Raw genomic sequence first — 19,257 nt, 5'->3', positions numbered from 1 at the left:
AGAACACAGCGACTCTAAATCAAAGTACAATAACTTATGGTATTTTAATCACACAAGCATGAGTAAATTCATACTCTCGTTTCCAAAGACAGCTTAAAGCCACACAAACTTGGTAGGAGGGGGAAATTAAAGAATAACATGATGAGAAAACAATGTCCACAAACACAAGGAATACAAACAGATCATCACCAAGTTTAAGAAAAGTTTTACACTCAAATATTTATAAATTGTCCCACAAAATAAAACAGCATCAAATTAGTAAAATGTTTACGAGTCTTATGACACTTCAAGCTGCACGCACAACACTGTACATGCACACAACAGCACGCATTTATCATATATTTACTCCTATACTGATTACCTGACTTCAGTAGTATTAGAAAAATGAGAAGGGGGGATGTTATCACTCAAGGCTGGAGTTGTGCAGCATACAAGAGAGATTTTTTTTAATATAAAGCTGAATCTTGCATTAACAGGCTTTGTGTAAGTGTAGGAAATTACTTAAAGGGGTAAAAACAGTCCATCTTTGGTTTCCATATGTTAAAGACCTCACTGGAGATTCTCATAAATGCACAGAAAACGGTAAACCTGAGCGTCTCATTGCCAGTATGTCTGCGTCCAGCTAGACCAACTAGAAGACAGACAGTCCTGTCCATCCTGACACACAATACTGCAGTCCATAGCCTCCACATGGCTCAGTGTTAATTAAAAAGCCTTCCTCGGTTGCCTGTGTGGCTGTGCCTCAGACCCTGCGATGAGGGGCTGCGGCTTGGGGCTGGTGGATGTAGTGGGAGTGAGCGAAAGGAGAGGCGCAGTGCAATGTGTGTGATTGGGGAGGGGGGAGTAGATCTTTGAAAGCAGAGCCATGACAGCTGAGGGGGAAGCATGTGTGAGGCATGTTTGTTTTGCATTTACCCCCTGAGCGCAGCTGTGTGCACTGTCCTTTTCCCAGAACACCGGAACACAGCAGACGCCCTCACAGCTCGCCCTCCGTCCAACCCCTAGGCTAGAGCACAGGGGGCCCCATGTTCAGATTCGCAAGGATACCCTCTCACTTCTGGGATATGTCCTCTGTGCATGCACATGCCTCGCATTTGGACAGAGGAGTGAAACTGGAGGTGATTTGGACAACTTGAGAGCGATCTGCTCTGCTGACAGGTTGTAGCCTGCACCTCACCTCTCTTACCTACCTACCCAGGAGGAGAGGGAATGTGGTTTAGTTTAGGGAATTAGCAATGGTTGCTCTGCCTCGAGGTGGTACCACAAGGTATCGGGTTTGCTTTCTGAGACCATGAAACCCTTTGTTATGCTTCAGGCCTAAATCAGGCTTTGCAAACAAAGGAAGCCATGTATTACCTCATCTTGCTGCACTTGAAAAGCTCATTGGCTATTTCTGTCACTGCAAGATGCTGTTACCAGGGAAAAATGGAAGTTTGCTTTTTAAATATGCTTAAAAATTTGAATGATATCCCCGGAAAGGTATGAGGTATCTGGCTGGGTCAACCTCTATCTTACACTTCTTTTCGTGGGGGCAAAGGACACAGACACAGGGAATAGTGCTTAAGTCCTGATAGAAGTAAACTAGACGAAAGCAGAGGGAAGACATGGACCTGTCATGTTGGTATCTGACGGGGGAAAAAACAGATGAAGCTAGGACCAAAGTTTTGTAGCTTTAATCCTCGTCTCCATGCCACAACTTTGTGATGGACACAATTATCCTGCCTTGTTCTGCTGTAGAGAACTTTCAGCCAGTTTTAACCTCATTCCCATCAGTCACCTCGCTGTAGATGGTGGACTGATCATCGAAGCACCAGTGGATTTTCTGCCATTTAGTTTGTTTTATGTTTCACTGTGCATTAATCAGGGTGATGGAGTACTTTGAAAGATTTGATGATGGTTAAAAAAAAAAGAAGAGGAAGAGTAACAATGACATGTATGCCAGCGCTGCACTGAAAGCCAAATGCAGGCTTCTTAAAGTCCAGAAAAGGCTGCTGAATACTGACATCCATTCAGTACTTAAGAGCGTCAACACACGGTGTTATCCCCAGTAGCCCGCTCTGTTTCAAAAGAGGCTTCTGCTGGTTCCTGTGTTATTTCTGGCAGTCTGGCTGACTGGTAGGCACTTCTCTTTCTGAGACCTGTGAGACTAGAAATGCATGGGGCACAGTCATGTCCACTTGGAGTCTTTCTCCTGAAAACAGAGCTGCATCTGTTTGGAGGCTGGCGCTCCCAGGCTCTTCAACCCTGAGAGCAGCAGGCCTGCTGTGCCCCTCTCGTACTCCCATACACCATTTCCTCCTCCTCTCTGGGCATCAGCAGGCTGGGTTTGTGCAGCAGGTGGATCTTTTACCCTTGGCCATACTCAAGAGAACCACTTTTCATCTGTTTTACTTTGTAATGTTAGAGGGAAGAGCCCTGTCTATGTTTTCAGTCACTGGAAAACATACCCAGACTTGGTTACTGTGACGCTTGTATTGATGGTCATCTCAGCACCGGCATGACTTAAGTTAATGCTGAAAAGAGTAAAATGTATGGAGGTTTTTTAAAGGGTGTTTTTCAGAATGCTTTTTAAACTAGCTGTGGAATCAAAACTTAAAATTAAATGACGCAAAAAAGGGAAAAAAGGTGACATTTTAAATAACAAGATTAGAATAAAAACAGCACCAAAACAAAGATACCAAAAGCTCTGTACAAATAGAATTGTGTCTGTGTTAGCAAATAAGTGCATGGATTTTTTTTTCTTCTTTTTTTGGATTAATTGAACTTTTTCTAGCATCTTTTTTATATATATATATATATATATATATATATATATATATTTGCCTATCTTTAGCACTACACTGCAACTCCTGTTATACAGCACACCTTCACCTTCTCACTGGGCTTCCACAGCACTCACTGCTGTGCCACCAAAAACATGGCACTGCCGATTTTGCCAAATCTTTATCTCTCTTTTTTTCCCCACATAATTTGATTGCAGCATTTTTGAAGGTAGCCACTGTTGCCTTGATTTTAGTGCCACCTCTTACTCCGTTCTGGGATTGTTTAGACTTTTCAGGGGTCAGCAAGGTCCCCCGTCATCCAGCATGTGTCAACACATCATGTGGCCCAAGATATGGCTGCACTGTGCTCTTTGGCTTTCATGCGCAAAGCGGCGATGCTGGAGGACTTGCGGTCGGGGTCCATGTTGAGATCGTAAGTGTTGATGCCTCCAGCCATGCCAGGAGATCCTCCAAACAGGCTGCCCATGTGAGCCTGCCCCACGTGACCTCCGGGACTCGGTACTCCCAGAAAATCAGACACCCCGCTGGCAGAGTGGGGGTGAGGTGTCATGCATGGAGTCACCGTGTCGCAGGGCACAACGCAGCCCGGCACGGGAGACGCAGCGCTGCTGCCGCCGATCCAGGAAGGGTTCTGGATCTGGAATATTGTTAGAAAATCAACATGAGTGAGGCAGTCACACACCTCATTATTTTGAATGCACGCTCAAAGAAAGCAAAGACTACATTGGCTGTTTAACCCACGAACACTTGTGTACACAATAGATTAGTGCAGGTGTATTTTTCCTTTATCTGGCTCTCCTTATCTTCAAGTGCCAATTCCTGTAACCCAGCACAGTCCAATCTAAACCCTTACATGCTTAAGGAATTTGTAATTAGGGTACATGTATTAGTTATTTGCATCCTTGTTGAGGGTTAATGTTGGTAAACTGTGAACCTCCTGAAAAAAATTAGACAAAAAACAGCATAGCATGTTCATCAGTACCCTACAGAGGTACAAAATGCGTTACATACTTTGCCCTTTTTCTTCTTAAAAATAATCTTACTATGAAGGAAAAAGGCCAAGTTTCTCAAAAATGTTCAACAACTCCTTGAAAAAGAGATTCTTTTTTTAACTGTTGCCACCTGCAGCAACTTTCCCAATCGTTCCCAGTCTGTAGCAGAAATTAGGATCATAGCAGTAAAGAGAAAAAAAAATCACCCCCGTCTACGTTTAGCTTTTGGTCGGGGGAGAGAGGTCTGAAAGAACACGTGTTAAAGAGCTCACACTGTACCTGAGCATAGTTTTCAGGACGAGTCAGGAGAGGCAGCTCGTAAGCTGTGGAGAAGTGTGTTCGGACTTGCTGCATCTGGCCAAAGCGTTCCCTCTTTCGCCATTTCGCTCTCCTGTTCTGGAACCACACCTGCAGAGAAAGAAAAAGGTCCAAATATCACAAAAACCACCAGCAACACTTGAGGTTTTCTTTACTTTCATCCAGGACAGACTGTGCAGTCAGAGGAGCCTAAACTCTTAACATCAGCTTTCCCCTCAAATCTAAAGGAAATACTTTTCTATAGATACAAATCTAAGTTTCCATTTCAAATGGGAAAACGACTCTTATGCGGGTAGACTGCCAATGGCTGAAAGCCTGAATATCACAAATATTATCTGAAGCATATCAAAAATTCAAACGTAGGTGTAAACTTGCAGCAGAAAGGAATTATTATTTTTAGTTTTAATTATAATAATAATGAACAAAATCCTATAGATGATAAAGACAACAATGACGATAAAACATGTAAACAATGTGCTGCTGCCTTCGCCTCACCTTAGTGCTTATATACTGACCGCCAAAAACAGACATCTATAATTATCTTTGATGTCTGAACCCGATGGCGTTGTTTATCGAGAGCATTAGTTTGTTTAAATTATCATCACTGTCTCTGGCACGCTTTCGAGGTCACCTGATTTCCTTTGCAACTCTCAGCTACCAGCCTGGACTGATTATATTTTAAATTCGGCACCAAAAAGTTCCCTTCCGATGGGATTTCTCACATTTTGTGCCCAGATATTTCACTATAAATCTATGCAGGCAATAAAGGACATTGAAAGGTGAGATGGGATTATAAGTTGAGGTTTGTTTGCATTTTGCTTTTTAATTTCCTGAAGCCAAAACTCCTGGCTTTCTGACGCTGTCCCCTACTAAATTAAAGAAGCACACAGACCAAAGGGCATAATCCTTCTTTCCCTTATGTTTTAATGCATCCTCTTCTACACTGTCCAACTCAGGATGCTCAACCCCAGGCAAGATCGCGCTGGCTCTTTTGGACTAATATCGATAATTACACTCCAAAAATGTTTGTGTGCTACCTCTAAGGCCCAGTATAAGTGTCGCCAGCAGCTCGAACCTGCTCAGTCTTTGCTTCGTGCCAAGTCTGTTGGCTATTATACAGCGAGAACATATTTTTGCGTTGCACACGCTGCTTTGTGACAGTAATTGGTAAAGACCTTGACAGCTTAAGTAGCTGGTGGACTTTCAATGAGGCTTTATTTATGTTACTGCCCCAGAGAGAAAGAGCAGAGAAATACCAAACTGGCCCCGGCAGGAGAGCTGTATGGGGCTGAAAACACTTTGAAGTGAGAGACCGGCTCAGAGGATTGATAACCCGCCTCTGCTGTCACTCATGTCAGCTTCCAAGCCAAAGTAAAAAGAAATCCAAGGCTGAGCCTGGCTTCGGTTTTCCAACACTCTTAAGCGCCAATAATATCGCTGAAGCGCCTCTGAGCGATGTTATTGTTCATTAAATGTGAGTTTGTTCTCGTTTCTCCTCCTCCCACCACATAATGTCTTATTTCCTGTGTCAATTAAAGGTAAGATGAGGACAAGCAGTGGACACAAAACACAAAGAAATGTAGAACTGAACTGGGAATGTGATGCATGCTGGAAAAGACTGCTGCAGCCTTGTTTTGTAATAGGCCATGATCAAAAGCAACACAGGATTTGCTAACACCATTAATATTATTTATATTAAAGGTATTAATAACTAACATTATATTTTCAGCTGCTAGTTTAACATGCAGTTAAACACAACGTTACCTTTAATCATTTGCCTGAAATGTAAAAAGTGTAAAACATAATGATAAAGGTGGGTCACAGCTATAGCAGTCACACCTGCCAACTAAAGTTGACCCTCACTGCCCTCATTTAAAGTTTGGGTCTTTTTGTTTTTATTTTATTTTATTTTTTACCAGGCAATGCTAAATCAAATTTCAAGCTATTATCTGAAAACTTGGATGTAATAACTTGAGATTATATTTGAGTAATTTTCTCAGAAGTTAGTAAGAAAATTCTGCTTTTATGCAGTTTCCTTGTAATGGTGAAGTTCTTTTATTTATTTATTTTACTTCAATTTAGCACTGGCTTCCGTGGAACATCTACACACTGTGTAGCAGCCTTGTGTTTAAATAGTTGCCTTGTGAAGTTATTCTCTAAGCTAAGTTGTACACAAGTACAGGATGTCATTTGATGTCATTTTTGAGATCCTTAACCCACATTTCTTTTGAGTGGCAGAAACAAGCTTCCATATGAAGGTGAAGCTTTATCCTGTTTAATTTCTATGTTGTAAACACTTTTGTGTTTCCTATTCTGTACCTCTCGCTAACTCAAAGGCTAACAGTCTTGGCAGGGATACTGTTGCAAGACCTGTTAAGTCTTAATGTTGTTACGTCCTATTTTTATTTTTAAGTAAAGGTAAAGTAAACAATACTTGGAGGTTTTTAACCTGTTGCTAATTGCAAACACGTCGCATTAAGGAACGCAGCTCAACTCACAGTATTAGTGTAAACATGATTTCATTTTTTTTTAAATGGCTTCATAGAAAAAATACATTTTTATCAGTGTTGTGAGTTAGAGATGGTGACTCCACACTAGATGCCATCTTGATTCTCAGGACCAACAGAGCAGCGAACAATGCTATTGAAACCCTTGACCTTTGACCTTCCTATATTGTATATAAGAGCTGGGCTCACTCTCTTCCTTTGAAACCCCAAGACTGAAAAAGCAAACAACTCCGATCCTTGATGTTGTTTAACTGAAAGCCCCCTGTTTTCATGCAACGAACTTAAGTATGGACTCTCAGTGATTTTTGTCTTTTGTTTTTATAATTAAACAAAAGGTTTTTAAAAGCTGTCGTCGTTTTTCTTTTATCAGCTGATCAACTTTTTTTTCTTCCCATTTTGGTGTTTTTCATTCCAGATGTTGAAATGATGAGCTGTGAGGGCTTTTTTGTGCGTGTGTGTGTGGAGCACAGAGCCCCGTTCTCTGACTGACAAGGCATCTCGTGTCTTTTATCTTTTTTAACTTGAGCGTTTAAGAAGACCACTGGGAGAGCCGAGGGCTGTAAAAAGCTGCATTCATCTGAAGCGGGCAGGTCCGTGATAGCGCGAGCTGCAGAACAGAGCCGAGCAGCATACCTTGAGCGACTCGGGGTTGAGTTATAACACTTTGGCTACGTGGACTTCCTGCATTTCGCTGTGGAAATTTGCTGGCCACCGCTCCATGTCAAAGATTGGTTTTAATCTAGCTTTAATCTATCTCATCCCATGTATGACAGCCCCGCACATCAAAAACTATATCCATAATATTGTCTCCGTACATTGTTGGAAGACATCACATGCCTTCAAATAGATATGAATTCACATATAAATCTCCAGCTCGCTAAAAGCCCACGGGAAAAGTTTCACACCTTACCCCCGGAGACAACAGCAGGGACACATTCTTGTCAGAAGAGGAACTTAATGAAAGAAAAACAGAGAAAATCCAGGGGCTTTTGTAGTCATACGCATACACCACACACAGACATGGCACAGAAACAGTGAAGGTTTCCTTCTCTGCCCATTAATGTTGGAATGTATCAAAGCAGTCATAACCGGGCCAGCGAGACACCTCAAGCCAGACAAACGCTGGCAAAGCTAAAATCAGAAATTCAGCAAATTAAACCGTATGGGTACAAATGCGACGGGGGAAAAATAGAAACAGCGGCGTCAAAGGGGTCTCCTCATATGTTGATGAAAGTCTGCACTCCTAAAACTGCACATATGAGGCCCAGGCAGCTCAAACCTCAGCTACCCCCTGGGCCCCCCTGGCCTCTGTTAGCTCCCACTCCCCCACTCTCTCCCCTGACTCCCACATTACCAGATAAATCTCTCATGTTGTTCTGTGAGTGACGTTATCTGTGTCGAGCTGCAGATGCTCAAAGATCCATGAGGTTGTGATGCTTGGGGGGGGAAAAAAGAGTTCAGCTGTGGAAGAGCTTAGTTTTTCTTTTTACACCTCTAATGGAGAAGTTAACGTCTCTAAAGACACAAAACTGAACGACCACCCTAAATAAAGTTTTTTAATCAGCCTCAGTGTGTTATTATAAAGTGCAGTGTTTCCTTTTTTCGAGCTCTATCTGCAGTTTGTTTAACCCATTTAGCTTCATGTGAAATTCCCCCTCAGCTGCTGCTGAGTGTGCTGCAGTACCTGCACGCGGGCTTCAGTCAGGTCCGTCCTGAGCGCGAGCTGCTCTCGAGCATAAACATCAGGATAATGTGTCTTCTGGAAAACCTTCTCTAGTTCTTCCAGCTGGTAGCTCGTGAAGGTCGTGCGGTTGCGCCTCTTTTTGCCTTTGTTGCTTTCGCCACCATCAGCCTTTTCCAGAGGGCTCGCTAAGTCAGTGCCTGGCGTCCTATCAGGGGCCACCTTGACGCCCTGATCCTTCACAGCTAGGTATCTGGTGTCCATTCCAGGTGGGTCGGAGTCTGGGGCCAAGTCAGAATCTGCCAGACCAGAACTGTCTTTACCTAGTGAGTCAGGAAAGGGTTAAAAACTGTTAGGAGAGGTTTGTGTTTCTATAATTGTATCAGGACTGATATTTGTCAATGTCTGAAGTTCTGATTTTTTTTAAAACCCCAAATGCATGTAAAGAAAAGTCATAACATGACACCGCCCAGAAAGGATGTAACTTGACGATTAGACACACAATGTTTTATTGGAGAGGATATATTAGTTTAATAAAATAAATGTGTTTTTAACGGTGTTTGTCCAAATGCTATTATTCAGAATTTAAGGAAGCAATTCACACTTCACTGATTCAAATCACATGTGGATGAGTTTGAACAAGATGAAAGTTTTTATTGCCCCGGCCTTTCTTCTTTTCCTCTTTTTGGCACAAAGATTTGAAATGGTTTCTATGCAATATTTTGCAACAGTTTTGCTCTTGAAAAATGGAGTTTTAAGACCGTGTATTTCACACGCTCACGGCTACTGAAAGATAAATGCTATTATTTATCAGCGTGGCCTTATTTGGCTTTCTCAAATCACCCTGTTCCCCTTAGAGCCATGCTGATATTAAGTGTTTTCTGATCTGAGACACTCTCAAAAAGTCAAATAGATATAATCTATTACAGCACTGGGCACTTGGGACAAACATTTTTCATTTTGTCAGCACCCTTTAAAAGTAAATAAATGAAAGAAATGACTGATCCTCTATTCTACTAAACGTCCCAGTCACATGGCTCCTGGCAGCGTGTTCATAAATGATGATTTATGCCTTCGATCGCTGTGATATTTCATGGGGTTTGATTGGGTGGAACAAAGGGATTTCTCGCTCTTTGTGAGGAAATTCTGCGACTTGTGAAATCCGCTGGTGTGCAGAGCCGAGAGTGCGCGTCAGTGTGTTTGTCTGTCTGAGTGTGTAATGGATGGTCTTGATCACTGGCTGCTTACAGGCTCCAGTTGTAGTTTGTAGATCATTCTGCGATGTGTTTGGGGGGGTGAGAGCAGAAACTCAGGCTATAATTTGAGCCTGACAGAAAATTGGATTTTTTTTTACAACTTTTTTTTTTACCTTCCTAAACCACCTCCAATCCAACACTCACCCACACACAGACACACACAGAATACTTTATCCTCATATTAGTCGTATGTGTAACTGAAGTCTGTCATGTGGCTGCAAAGTCACCTGGCAGCAAAACTGTCAAATGAAATAGCTGCAGAGTGGCTTCTAGCCATGCAAACAAGATAGAGATCTCTGTGCTTTCTTTCTGTCTCAGTTACAAACACGCTCCCTCTTTCTTCATGGCGCAGCTGATCATAAATTTCAACAGCCATGTCTCTGAGTTGGCAGGACTTTTGGGGCCCCACTGATCTAATCAATTGTAAACACATCTCTTGGTTAATAACTATTCCCGTCATGGGGGGGGGGGGGACGACGACTAACGCATTCGGATTGATCACCATGATTTAGAGCACCGTCCTGCTGATTTTTTCTGAGGCAAAGTTATTTTCAGGAACGAGGACGTCTCCGCTCATCTGCTCATCCGACAATTTGTCAGGTTAGGAGTGGGAGGTGTGTGCGTTTGTGTGAGCTCCTGCTCAGCGCTTGGTCAGCAAAGAAGGCATCACACATGCACACATACCCAGTGACCCCATCTCAGAGCCGTTTTGGGTAATGCACTACAATGTGAGCTGAAGGGACCCTGATTCCCTCTCCTCTCTCTTTCTCTACTCAATTCTGTCTTCTAACACATTTTTACGAGCTAAATTTGCGAGCATCTGTTTATTACTTTTGCTGCAGTTGTTTTCTTGACTGTCGAGTACAATGCTGGACTGTCAGTAGCTAATAGAGACCAAATTCATAGTTTACAATCCTTATCTTGTTAGCAGGGATATGAATAATAAAAATGAGCATATTTCTCCAATTAATACCAGGCAAAGCATTTAGCTTGGTACTAAAAAAAAATACTGAGGCCTGTTCTGGACTGCAGAAGCTGTGTGGCTCTTATTTTACTTTATTCAGCCTTGCAAAGAAGAAGAAAACGGAAGAAAGTAAAAACCTGCCTTGCTGCACGGTTTGCAGCATGCATCCGACCAGATGCGTTTTAGCTCTACGACGTTCAGAGAACAGAGAAGTCTGGCCTCCCCTGATGGGCTCAGGAGCTGTGTTTTGGTGCCGACCGCTTGCTGGGGGTCCAGTGCTTCCAACATTGCCTCACTGGCCATGACTAACATACCCTGTTGAGCTTGAAGGGAGAAAATGTGTTTTCTCCTAGCATAAATACTATGCAGTTATTTAATCATATTTCCCTGGCCTGCACCCGCAGTCCCTGCAAAGCAAGAGCTGTCAGGCTGTTTGAAATCATGAGGCCTCTCACTGATCAAAGGCAGTTGTTTATATCGCGTCACTGAAGTTTTTTTGGCAGGGCGGGATATTGTGACAATCTCCTGCTTGGTATCCATGCAATCTTCTGTAGCACTCCGGCACTGCCCAAGGTGAAGAGCAGTGGGCCCTCCTGCAGGGAATGCCATATGCAGAGAGAGCACAAGAAAGACTGGCTGCAAAGAGTGCTGTCAGGATCAAATCTCCTCTCAGAGAGGCAGGAAAGGAGCCACTGTGAAAAACATGTGCTCCATCAAAACCTCTATCACAGTGCTCATGACTTCAGCTGTTCTCTCACATTTTTAGCTTACACCTGCACTTCTGCGTGCAGCGTCTCTAACTCACGTAGGCCAGAACAGTCCAGCAAATGCACGCACCAGAATTATTCTCTTTTAGATGAAACTGCCATGAAGATGTTTTTAGCCACGACCACAGAATATTCTATTTTCAATGCAGTGACTCTACCAACCAGCATCTGTTCAAATTACTGTGCAGCTCTGTGCCGCGCCGACAGGGAACGGTCTGCAGACATAAAATAAAACTCAGAAAATTCTTCCGAACGAGATGAGGAGGGATTTAGAAAATCACAGTTGCACACTTGAATAAAAGTTCTGCTGCGTCTCACACACTTGCAATTTCGCAAGGCCGTCGGGGCACAACAGACGCTCTTATGGGCTAGACGGGGACGTGGCGTGGGCTGCTTAATTCGAAGCTGAAAACGAGGGGCAGCATCAAAGTGTAAATTTAACAGGGCTGTAAAGTGACAGGGCACTTTTCCTGGCCTCTTTATTGACTGGGATGACTGGGGTCAGCGTGGTGTGTTAAGAGGAAACACAATAAATCATACACCCCACGAAGGCTGAGAGAGATTAACAACGTGTCATTCAAAGTGAAAAGGAAATATCTCAAAAAGTAGAGAAAGAAGAAAAAAAACAGAGTATATTTGGATTACATTTGTGAAAGAGAAATTAAATTGGGGTCATCAGAAGAGCCTAGCCGTGCACACCGGGCAGTCAAACTAAAGCCTTAAAGATCGATGTAAAATATGATGCTGTTTTCAGATGCTCTTTGTTTTACTCATCATCCGGTTTAACTCCATAACAGATCACAAATGCAGACCTAAGCAGACTGCTGCTACTTCTGTGCTTCTAGATAGACGTACATGAAAGATTTGCAATATAATGTGTAAAATAAAGTGTTTTATCATTATTTTATTACACAGACCCGAGACTTATTGTTTGTAATGAATTATTATTTCATATTTGTACTTTTAGTTAAAGCTAAAGTATTTTTAATTGTTGCACAACAGTGAGATGATGTGTCGTATAATCACATAGACTCAAATGAAACCTTTAAACAGATACAGAATGAGTACTTATTTACATATTCAGCAGTTTGAAAGCACATCAGCACTGAATTTAAGTTTCATGCAGCGTGCCAAGTAAATCACTGATATCCTTTCTTAGCTCCGGGTTTGGTCTCAACCAACACATTTACTCTCCTCATTATATTCCTGCACTTTGTTTTAAATATGTGGATCAGACAATTTACCAGCTGTATGTTATAAGAGATCCTCTCAGTGTTGTTGTGTTGTTGTTTTTTACATCATTTAAAAAAAAGAAGAAGAAGAAGTCCAAAAACATCTTCAACCTCTGCTGAAGATGAAGCGATCATGGCCTTGTCTCTTTTGGAAGGATATTGCTGCACTTTGGTTTCTTTGCTGTAATATCAGGTGCTTACATACATACAAGCATACAAAATGCACTTTTACACCACTGCTGTACACTGGGAAAACCTGATGCTAAAAAAAAGAAGCATGAACACATTTCTGTTTGTTCAGTGTTTGTAACCATGCAACAGGTAGCCCATTAAACTCTTTGCACCAGCTGAATGCCGAATGATCAGAGCAATAAGCCATCTCAGCAGGCTGTGAAAAATTCAGACTGTAAAAAAAAATCCCATAAAGACAAAGGTTGATAAATCACCTCTCACGCAATCTTTGTCTTTCTCGCTCTCACCACCCCTCTGCATCGCTCTCCCTGTCTCTCACCCACCAGCTCTCTTCCAAATGTTTCTCCCAGACTTTGGACCAAAACTGAATTTCCTCCATCTTATGTTTTTGTTGTGTGATCGAAACAGAACATTCCTTCCGAGTGCGAAGAGCTTGCTGGTCTACATTTTTCTGTTTTGTTTTTTTCGTGGGAATGCACAGACATAAAATGAAAAAAAAAAACCTTGTTGAAAACATGCGTGATGGCTTTTTTTCCACTCAAGGTTTCAATAACTGCAAGTGAATTTGAGAACACAACGTGCAACCAGTTTCCACCAGCTAAACATCCAAAATGCTTCGGTCCTAACAAAGTGCTCTGCAGCAGCTCTGTTTGGAAATTAAAAACTCCCAAACGGCCTCGCCTCTTTGATTAGGAAATATTAATTACCAAGCAGCAGGAATACAACAAATACCACAACTGATCAGACCAACAAAAGACGCTGACACTGACAGAAAAACTGGGGAATCCTACTAAATCAATCACAAATCATAAGCTAAATTTTAACATTAAAAAAGAACCACAGAGTTTCAATAATATGGTTTGTAGAATAAATAATAAATAAACTGAAGAAAAAATCTATTTTTGTGTGTATTTTAGTTGAACTTTATGTTTACATCATCATCAGAGTTTCAGAAAGTGCCCGGCCTTCAAAAAGCAGAAATCACAACAGAAGAACATCTTGAAAAGAAAAAAAACCCCAACAAGTTATTGATTTGGAAATTTGACCCGTTTGCCATAATTCACCTCGCTAAACAATAAGTGTACAAAAAATTTCAGAACCAATCTGGAGTCTTCTAGTTCTGCGTAAGCGGTCAGTTTACATGAAGCAGTGACAAAGAGACCAAAGGAAGTCCTGGTCCTCATGAGCCTTTTTCTTTTGCCCTGCTGCTCTCACTCGGCCATGCAAACCGAGCCTAATGTAAATTACCCTGCCAAACTTTAAGCTAAATGGTAAAATGATCCTGAGTCCTTGTCACCTCCACTCATGTCACCGAGTTGCTGAAGTGTGCCTCAGTTGTCTGGGCTGCGTGGCTGGTTCCCATTATGCCCTGCTCGAACCAATCAGCACAGATTGCCATTACGAGTGGGTGAAATTGTTGCAGTGGGGCTAAAAATGGTTAAGGAATATAAAAAATGTAAAAAGGCTGAAGAGTACAGGGGCAAAACCTCATGAGGCAATGAAAGCATTATGTAAATGATGGTCCTACTGAAGATAATTTCCTCAACTGCCTGTGTAAGTTATGAAATATTAATACCTGCAGGGCAGCAGAGCAGTATTTAATTCTTGCTGTGCAAAGAAATCAGTTTAACAAACAGAAATTTTTTATAGCTTTCAACTGCACCAGTGACATGTCTTTAGTGAATAATGTTACTGCCTAGTACACCTAAAGAAAAAAAAGTATAAAAAAATATAGTAGGATTGCAGGCCTCTAAGAAGGCCTGCAAACCTCCATGCAACAGCACAGATGAGTGACAAATTACAGGAAAAAACTCCACTCCTGTACCCCTACAAGGAAGATATGTGGTGGGAGTTCTTAATGACCACCTTTACTCTCTAATGGAAGATAACCCTCACCCCACTCCAACTCATAAGGCACAAGGAGGTCACTGAGTGGTGATAAGTATGAAGCTCATCATATGGATGGCCTGAAGCCTAGGATGGCAGATTCTGGATTGGCACTCTCCACCATCAGAACTCAAAATGAGGTAAACATCTTCTTTCATCCCTCCAGTGCGACATTTCAGATATTTCAGATTACTAATAACTTTTTTCTTTTCCTTTAAATTGTCAACCATCTGCACTTTGTCATGCTGGGGTAGTTAACCATGCACCGTGTAAAGCTCGAGTCCAATTCTAAATGTTGCAAAGAGCTCTGTTTTGACACCAGAGCGTTCAATGGATTTTCTCTGTTGTGCGCTTGCAGGGGAGCTCCCGCTCCTCTCCAAACACATGAGGGCAGGAACGCCGAGCTAAAGGTCAGCACCCTGAGACACCGAGAGAAGACATGGACACATCAAAAGAGGAAGAGGATCACAAAGACATGTAGGTGGTTGTTTTAAGACTATGAAGTGACCTACTGGGTCCCTAGATTTCTATTTTTTCACCGTTTTTGAAAGTTTTTCATACAGTAGAGTTTGTGAATCGCATGCATCTTTTTCTGGTTTTGGTGGTGACATGATTTCTTTATAAAAAGAAAACGTGCATTATCTGTGATGGAAAATAATTACCAATTTTCAAGGTACCTTATTTTTAGTATTTCAAGTTTCTGCAGCTTGTTTAACCTGTTGGAAAACCATACACCACTGAAATTGCAAATATTATAATATTCTGTCTGTAAAATAGTATACATTATGCTGTGAAACTAATGACCTACAAAAATCCAGTAGTCCAGAAACACTCATTAATCTCCATATGCAATATTTTCTCCAGTATATTAAATTTTGAGGGATTTAAAAAAAAAAAACTTAATTCATTCTTTATTTTTTTAAGGAATGTGAACCCATAACTTTGGCTCTTTTTTTTTATAGATATTTTAATACAATTAAATCTGACATGTAGACTGACTGTTGCTTTAAATCAGCCTTCAAACAGTGTTTTTAACCACACACTGCTCTTTCAGCGCGCTCTCTCATATTCTTCTCCCAGTCTATCAGTCGGTCTCAGGCTGTCAGCCCTCAGCCTGAGCTGAAAGCTCTCTTCGGGCTCCAAGAGCTGCCTTGTTGATTTGCTGTAACAATGTGATTGGCAGTGTGCTGAGTATAAACAACATAGCCGTGTTTGCAGTTCCTCTAATGTAAGTAAATGTTTATTAGACGGTTACGCAGCTCTGTGTCTCAATTATGGCTTGCAGCCTGCGCTTCAGACAGCTCGGAGACCAGTCATCACATCACCTTTGACTGAAGGGATCAAGCCGCAAATTATAACAACACAGCAAATCTCTGACAATTTGAGTGAGTGTGTAAAATACAGGTTTGATAAAAGAAATGAGCCAGGAAGTAAAACAGTCCAGCATTTTCCAATAAAAACATCAGGGATCGTTTATAAATTCTTCCCTTGGCTCGCGAGTTCAGCATTTTTTACTGCTGTGTTCAATTTATGTCGAGTCAGTGAGCGCTGCAGAAATCAGTGAAAAACCTGCAGCCACCGATAAGCACAGGGAGCCCCCTCCCACCACCCACACCACCACCCAGACTCACACAGTTTTCCTCCAGTATTTTAGGAATTATGCGTTTAAACTGGGAATTAGATTTTATTTCTACAACTGTAACGCCGATTTAAAAAACAACACAGGCGATCTGCAAATATCAAGCAGGATGTCACGTGTTTCCAAACTGGAGATTTAAAGGAGGATTGGCTCTCTGAGGGTCAAGCCTGAGCAGAGAAATAAAAGCAAACAGAGAAGGTTGACATCTGAGTCGTATTAATGCCCGAGCACTGATAGCGTGGATATGGGTTTTGTTTTCTTGCTTTCTTCACTGTGCATTTGGACACTATTGAGTCGCAGAAGAAAGCAAAATCCACGAGAACCTGAAAACCTGACAGAGGTTTTTTACTTCCAGTTTTTAAAGCTGGCGGTAAAATGATAAAGCACCAAAGAAAAGTGAAACTGAAAAGCTGGAATAAAATTTTATGTCATTAGAAAAAAAAATGCTTTATGGGTATCTGCAGCAAATATGATATCAAGATTCCTCTTTAAGCCTTTAATTTAAAAACAAAACACAATAATCAGGGTTTTTTTTGTATTTATATAAATAAGTTTATCATATAAATGATTTTGGATCTTTAGTAGTTCATAGCTCTTACTGAAGAAAAAAAGTGTAGTTTATGTATCGGTCTAATGACTGCGGCTCACAACATTACATAAAAATTTTATTTCGATTTTTATTCTCGATCCATCAGATCTACGCCAAAGTTAACGAGTAATAAAAAGCTTAAGAGCCATTTTAAAGGAGCAGAATGCCTTTTTGAAAAGACTGTTCTATGTTGTTGACATTATGAAGCTATAAAGAGGCCGACATCCGGAAACTGTCAAAACATCCCTAAACCCCATCGAATTAAAAAAAAAAAAAAAAGATAAACAGACTGGGTCTGTGGACGATCGTGGAGGAATGACTTCATGCGTAAAGGCGACACAACAGAGGCCTCCCATCAAACAATTATTGTTGTTTGAATCTATTTTATTGTTAGTTGTATTAATTTTCTGCAACGTTAGCTCGCTTTTTTGGTTATGTTTTACATTCTATTATTTTTTACAGTATTTTATTTATTACGTTTAAGCACAGAAGTCCACTGAGCTATAGATATAGAAAGCGCGAGAACGAAACTGAGTCCAGATAATATATATTTCATTCAGAGAGATAGAGATATATTTAATTTCACACACACACACACACACACACACACACATATATATATATATATATATATGCGATGATGGGCCGTTTTTTTTATTGTTAACCAAGAAATGACGTACCTGTTTTTGAACAGCAGATAATACCAAAGGAAGTTCACTATATCGTCTTTCGTTTAGTTCGCTGTAGGTTAAAGGCGTTTTATGCGCTGAGAAAATGCTGTTTAAAAGTGGCCGCCGGCCTAACTAGGGTCAAAGTTTTATTCACACCCTCATCATTTACCAATTACAGCAGCGCCCCTTCGCAATTAAACTAATTGGATCCAATCAGGCGGTGCAATGAAATGAAAATATCATCAGTTTGGGGCTCACTATTTGTGCCATCTGAAAACCTGTTAATTCAATTGTCCGACTCAACTCCAATATTAAGGATTGTAGTGCAGATTATCGCATTAAATTCGCCCTAATTTAATTTTGATGGCCAAAGAGACAATTTGATAGTCGGGAAGATTATTGCTCTCCTTAACCGCGTTACGCACAGAACCGCTGCCTCTTTGAGAGCCTGCATATGCTGCAGTTGACACGTTTAATGCTTCAGAGTTTCACCTCTCTGCGGATGACAGAAAGTTAGAAAAAAAGAACAGTTTTGGATAAATGGTTTGATTAATCAGAACACTCCTCCATTCACGCCGATCTGCGCTCTGCTTGTTCACTTGTGCATCCGTGCCATTGGTGATCAAATCTCCTAAACCCTTAATAGCTACCCGCGGAGTTTGTGGGAAGAAGCGGAGCAGTGAGTGACAGGTTCAAAGCAAGTGTGCCTAATCGAGAAATCAGACGTAAAACTAACGCCGCGCTGACTCCCTCCGGAGAAAACACCCTGATGCTGAGCGATCACGGTAGCTTTCATTTGCACAGCGTGTCCTTTGATACACAGGCCCTTTCGATTTCTTCCCTTTAAACTGAAAACACAAGATTAAACTCTTATCTGTTTTTTTTTCCTCATCTATTTCCCCACTCACCGTAGCAAGAGATGAGCGCTCCGTTGTGTCCCCTCTCCTGGTGCAGTTTGTCCTCCTCGGGGGGTGTTTTGCAAGAAGACCTCTGCATGAAGAGGTGGTATTTGCTGAAAGTGCCTTGCCCAGCTGCGGCGGCATCCAATGACTGGCACTCCTGTTGGAAGGGGCTCCTGGACTTTTCTCCGTAACCCTGACCTTTGTTGGGCAGGAAGGCAGCGGGGCTGTATTTGGTATCAGTAGCTGGGAATGTCCTAAAGTGGTCCGTCTGGTGATCCCTACCTTGCGCAGCAGAGGAGCTATAATATGAATCCATGGATGTCATATCGCTGTATGAAACGCAAGTCTCAGTGTTCATGCCTAAAAAAAAGAGTGAAAGGGAGAACAAGACCAAACTTTTCTCTCTCTCTCTCTGTCTCTCTGTCTGTCTCTCTCTCTCTCTCCCCCTCTCTCTTCCTATCTCCCCCTCTATTGGAAAGGGAAGCGCAGAAACCCCTTCCTCTCCTTCTACCTCATTCAGATGAAAATAGACACTCACATATACATCCACACGCACGCACGCATACATACATGCACGCGAAGGCTGCAGCGCACACCAGACCGCAGCTGGGTTTGGTTATAAAACGATTCAGATCTTTTCCAGGAAGCACTGTCGTTGACCAAACACTCCACAACTCCCCTCAGGTTTGAGGAGAGTTACACAAACCCGTCTTCCCTTAGAGGATGGGACACAGATCTCCTGCCTTCGAGACCTCTCCCAAGTGATTATATTGATGACATGAACAAGTTAGTGCGCTCATTTGGGTTTTTTCTTTAAAAAAAAAAGGAAAAAGAGTTTGCAAGAAGAGGGGCGTGGGGCTTAACACGTGACAATAAA

General features: G+C 41.7%; 1 protein-coding gene across 1 annotated transcript; it reads right to left on the bottom strand.

Annotated features, from left to right (window-relative positions):
• Positions 1-19: 19 nt before the first annotated feature.
• alx4a (ALX homeobox 4a) lies at positions 20-18,948 on the bottom strand. Its single transcript, XM_006780212.3, has 4 exons — positions 18,387-18,948; positions 8,285-8,604; positions 4,055-4,183; positions 20-3,420 (listed from the first exon to the last, which is right to left on the bottom strand). The coding sequence occupies exons 1-4, from the start codon at positions 18,946-18,948 to the stop codon at positions 3,100-3,102; spliced, it is 1,332 nt and encodes a 443-aa protein (XP_006780275.2). The 3' UTR covers positions 20-3,099.
• Positions 18,949-19,257: the final 309 nt, after the last annotated feature.

This window comes from Neolamprologus brichardi, chromosome 1, assembly GCF_056152115.1.
Source record: "Neolamprologus brichardi isolate AB-2024 chromosome 1, ASM5615211v1, whole genome shotgun sequence".
Taxonomy (NCBI): Eukaryota; Metazoa; Chordata; class Actinopteri; order Cichliformes; family Cichlidae; genus Neolamprologus; species Neolamprologus brichardi.
The sequence above is the reverse complement of the archived record's forward strand: the minus strand, read 5'-3'. Positions and strand labels throughout refer to the sequence as shown.